Source organism: Trachurus trachurus (genome assembly GCF_905171665.1).
Source record: "Trachurus trachurus genome assembly, chromosome: 15".
NCBI lineage: Eukaryota > Metazoa > Chordata > Actinopteri > Carangiformes > Carangidae > Trachurus > Trachurus trachurus.
This window is the reverse complement of record NC_139906.1, coordinates 20,213,610-20,218,346: the sequence shown is the minus strand read 5'-3', so window position 1 is coordinate 20,218,346 and position 4,737 is coordinate 20,213,610. Positions and strand designations below refer to the sequence as shown.

The following is a 4,737-nucleotide window of genomic DNA, read 5'->3' as shown; positions in this document are numbered from 1 at the left end:
GGTGAGTGGGTTATTCAAAATACCTTTGCATCCACAATAGCGGGCAGAGTGTTTGACTGATGAAGGACTTGGCACTCAGATCTCATTGCAAATCCACAATGGAGACCTTTAGAGAAAACAGGCTTGTTTCACTGAAAGAAAATAACATACAAATCCACACTGGTGATGTGTAAAATGTCCTGGCATCAAAATGTAAAAACAATATCAAGTGATAATATTAGGCCTACCTGTGAATTCGGTCTTTGGTGTGTGAACTTTTCAAACGCACTCTACTGTAGACGTTGCTCTCCTCTGCTTAAGCTCTAATTGAGGTTTTAAAGTGAACCACACCGTGAGTAAAACTCTGGTTACCAAGTTACACAGGACAATACAAAAGAGTTTAAAGCTCATTGCAGAAAACCTCCACACGTTACAAACATTTAACTATGTTTGTGACCCTGCACAGAGATTTAATTTGTGTCCAAGGTTTGCATGCGATTGTCATTTCCTTCAAAGTTTCCCTTTGAGTGGTTTAATGATCAGCGCAATAAAGTGAAGGCAGCTGAGGTAAAACAACAAAGAAACCAGAGGAGTCTTTATGGCGCAGTTTTGTTTGGTGTATTTTGCTGAGTAATGTTTTTTTTTTTTTTTTTACTGGTTTGTCTCTAGGCCCTCAAGTTGTACAGTCTCTGTCTCTCTGACTTACACAAGTTCACTGCTCTTTGAGTATGGAAAAGTCAGGATTAAACTTGTAGTGGGGAAATCTTTCTGGAGCTTCAACAGACATGTGGACCAGATTTTTAGTACTAACACTGTTTATCTCATGTTGCTGCCTGTATTGTGTTGTTTGACGTGACAAAAGAAAGGCAGACTGGGGGTAATTTCCTGAAGGGATCATGCACCTGGACCCTACAGTACACTGATCAACCCTGCTTAACAGGAAATCTAAGAAGCTTAGAACACTAATGCCCAAATGGCTTCAGGTAGCAACAGTGGCAACAAAGAGCCTTTACACAAACTGGCTGAGAACTGGCCAGAAGTGTGAACGAAATCCAAATGACTGCAAATCATCATCATGTAACAGACTTATAGAAGCACAACAACATTAATTAGAAACTTTAAAGGCTCAGGGACACTTGTGTAATTAAAAAAACGTGTTTTTACTTCAAATGGCATAAAATCATCAGCTGAGAAAAAACATTTGACAGTACAAATATTTAGTAAATATTAAATACTGTACAACACTGATAAATCCCTACAAAGGATATAACCCTCTCATTAGAGGAAAAATAAACAGTCCAGTTTGGTTTCAGCAGCAGGCCCATATAAAGCCCTGTTGTTGACAGCTTATTGTTCTCCAGCACAAAGGAACGGTTTCGCGTCCCTTTAGGCAAAGCTCTCTGCCAATCCACAGGCGCCCCGCTGAAAACAAAAACCATGTGCAAAGGACAGGAATATTAAGGTATTAAAATCAAAACTTCAACAAAACATTGAATAGGCAAAAGCAACGTCCCTGGTGTACCGTGACAAGCAGTGGAGGAGTTAGGCTGCAAATAGCTTAAGCTTTAAAATCTGATTTTTTTTTGTTAAGAAGTCAATGTCAGAGTGAATCATGTTCAGATCAAATTGAAGCATCTGTTTCTGTTTTTGTAAGTAGCCTAAATGCAATTTCTAATGCGACGTCTATTTTTAGGAAGTTATAATGAAAAAGACCCTCAGGACAAATTGACATTCCTCTGGAGAGATGCGTATGTTCTCCCCCCTCATTTACATAAAGGTTCAATTTTACAAGATTCAAATTTAGTGTATGCCATGCCACAGCAGCAGGCCTATATCAGTGCCAGTCCATCGTCTCCTCGTTGGAAGTTTAGAAAAGAGCTCAGTCTTTAGGTGTCAGCAGCCTTTAAGGTGCGGGAGTGCAGAAAGTTTGTCCACTTTTCCCAAAGCAGCGGCGTTTTCGACTCCTTTCAGCCACTCTTTACATTTCCTGACAACAGTCTCATCCACATCTCCATCCTCTTCTTCATACTCCACATCGTCGTACTTGTATTGATCGTTCAACAGTGATATTTTAACGATGGCGGTGATGTCCTGCTCGGCGCTCTCCACTTTGGCGACGGGAGCGCAGCCCTTGGAGACTCCGTGCGTCTTTTTGGATGGAAAAACTCGCCTGTGCCGAAAGTCCGCGGAGGCACAACACTTCTGCTGCTTTGCCAACATCTGTTTCTCTAGATTGCGTTTTTGGATAACGAGAATGGCCTCTGGAGTGAGGCTGAGGGTAAACTGAATCTCCTTCTTCCCTTCGTCTTTGCTATGGAGCTGTCTGGCAGAGTCCATGGAGCTGGAGCGCCTGACTCCCTCCGATGAGTCCTGAGGTTTGGGCACCGAGAGCCAGGAGCACTTTCCCTGAGACTCCTGAGCGGCCCCCGGTTTCTGAGCCGGGCTTTTACTCTTGTCTTGGTGGGCTTTACGCCCCAGATTCCTTAAATTCGCCGCAGCCCATGAGGTGGACTGCTTCCCCTTGTCGGACCCTCCTTTCTCTCCACCCGATTTGCTGGTGATCTCAGACTGAGGAGGCACTCCGTTGGCTTTCTTTTTCCCGAATAGTTCCCTGCCGGGAGATGAGATCCGCTGGTGGAGGCTGATGGGCGGAAAAGGCATCGTTGTAGGCTATATCTTGGAAGCGATCAGGATATAAAAGCGTGCAAATGTTCAAAGTGCAGATGAGGAAGCCCTGCGCAAAGCGGCGAGGGGAGCTCTGTGTGCATTATCCAACGGCGACGTGGAGGCAGGCTGGAGGTGCACCTGTTGTCCGCGCCGGCTGGAGTTCAACTGGTGCACACGCTCGCTCAGCCTGGCTGCTTTATGGTCGCGGCGGCAGGAAGGCGTGGTCAGGAGACGCACCGAACAAAGCCGTGAAAAAACTGGTGATGTCATATCATAATTTGCAATAACTTCCTCAAACGACGAGCCACATCCACCTCATGTTACCCTCATGTTTTCTCACAGTGCCGCTGTGCTGTCACTAGACCACATGGCACACATCCAAACTCCCAACATCTGTTTAATAGACACTCTGAAAGCCAAGAAGTGCATTCAAAGAGATGAGGTTTAGTGACTAATCTGATTCACTGAGGATGACTAATTTTGGTCTGTTTATAAGAAATAAACAATTACTTTAAACACACTAATTAACTGGAAATGAAGCAGATACAGTAGGGCTCCACATATACTGTTTAGTCCTTGGTGCTTACAGAAAACTGTCCTTGAACTAACAAAACATGTCAGTGGCACAATGACATGCAGTTTGCCCCCCCCCCCACCCACCCCTTTCACTCAGCCAATACAGCCTCAAATGTCAATAAACGGATGTATAGATAGTCCATAGCCATGCAGCCTATGAAAGAAATCTGGGGTTTAAAATACAAATAGTCTACAATATTGATTTCTCCTCCTTTCTGCTGTTGTCTGCTCTTTCACCCGGACAGTTCCACAATTGATTCAGCGTGATTTTGTTTCCCTCAGTGTAGGGTATAAGAAGAAATCAATATTTCCTTCCAAATGTATGGCATGGCATGACATGGAGTCATGCAACTGATATTGTGTTGCTCTGATTATTCCTACATCATTACATTATGTTTTTGTGTGTTTTCATTTCTTCAAATCCTTAGAGCAGAATTATATTCCTCCGGTGATTCAATTCACTCCTCTCTACCTTGGGGCAACCTGACAACTAGCTGTGTTAATAAATGGCATGGAAATTACCCTGAGAAACACAAGCCGAGTTATTTATTCATCTATGAGCCAGATCATGAGGTTGGACATGGGAGGCAGACTTGTTTAATTTAAGCGGCTGTTGTGGCGTGGGATCCCTCTTCTCTCTGACATAAGAATGGATTAGATGTAATGAAGAGGAAACAGTCGGGACACTAACAGATTGCCGAGGTCAGGGTACTTCCCCTTCATCCTCCAACTTTGGCGTAATCCAAAAATGGCGGGTAAAGAAAACAGATCACAAAAACAACCACGGCCCCTTCATTCTACGGCATGATTTTATCCCTAAGATTACTCTGAGAGGGATTTACCAGGTCTCCGACAAGTTAGTTGAACAAGTAGTACTGAGGGGAGATTTTGTGCATGTTAATCCACCACAATATTACACAAGCGTCTAAAGAAACAATGTGGGGGCTGCAAAACAAGAAGTAAAAGGCTGTTATTTAGTCACATCAAGTACAAAGAAAAGCCTGAGGCACGTTTCTGGGCAAAAACTGCAGCTGATACATGGGTGTTTTCTGTTCATCCTCCAGTATGAACCAAACTCTGGGGATGTATTTATGACCAAGTGCCAGTCCAACGTGCTCCAAGAAATGAAACACACCTTTTCATTGGGATAATGTACACATCTGCACCACAGATGGGGGGTAGGCAGAGGTTATGAGTCTTTCCAGAGGAGGTTGTCATGACAACCACACCCTCAAAGGATACGCCATGATGCTGAAGCAATATATGGACCCCGATGCAAGCTATACTGGGTTATTAGGTCACGTCAAATTCACAATGCTCAGAAAAGCGTAATTAACTGGGTCGTTTCTACATCTGCCAGGAAATCACATCTGAAAAAAAGGAGAAGCAATTTTGATGTAATTTCTTGAGCTTGCAGAGTGCAGGGGGAGGTTGGGGGTGATCAAATACACACAGAACACTTACAGATTAAACAGGAGCTGCGTTTTGGTCTTTAATCTCTTTAGCTTTGCTGGA

General features: G+C 43.7%; 1 protein-coding gene across 1 annotated transcript; it reads right to left on the bottom strand.

Moving 5' to 3' along the window:
- Positions 1–1,872: 1,872 nt before the first annotated feature.
- prr18 (proline rich 18) lies at positions 1,873–2,640 on the bottom strand (the record flags this gene model as incomplete). The annotated part of the gene is made up of 1 exon (XM_083987729.1): positions 1,873–2,640. One exon carries the CDS (start codon positions 2,638–2,640, stop codon positions 1,873–1,875), a length of 768 nt encoding a protein of 255 aa, XP_083843855.1.
- Between the last annotated feature and the right edge of the window lie 2,097 nt (positions 2,641–4,737).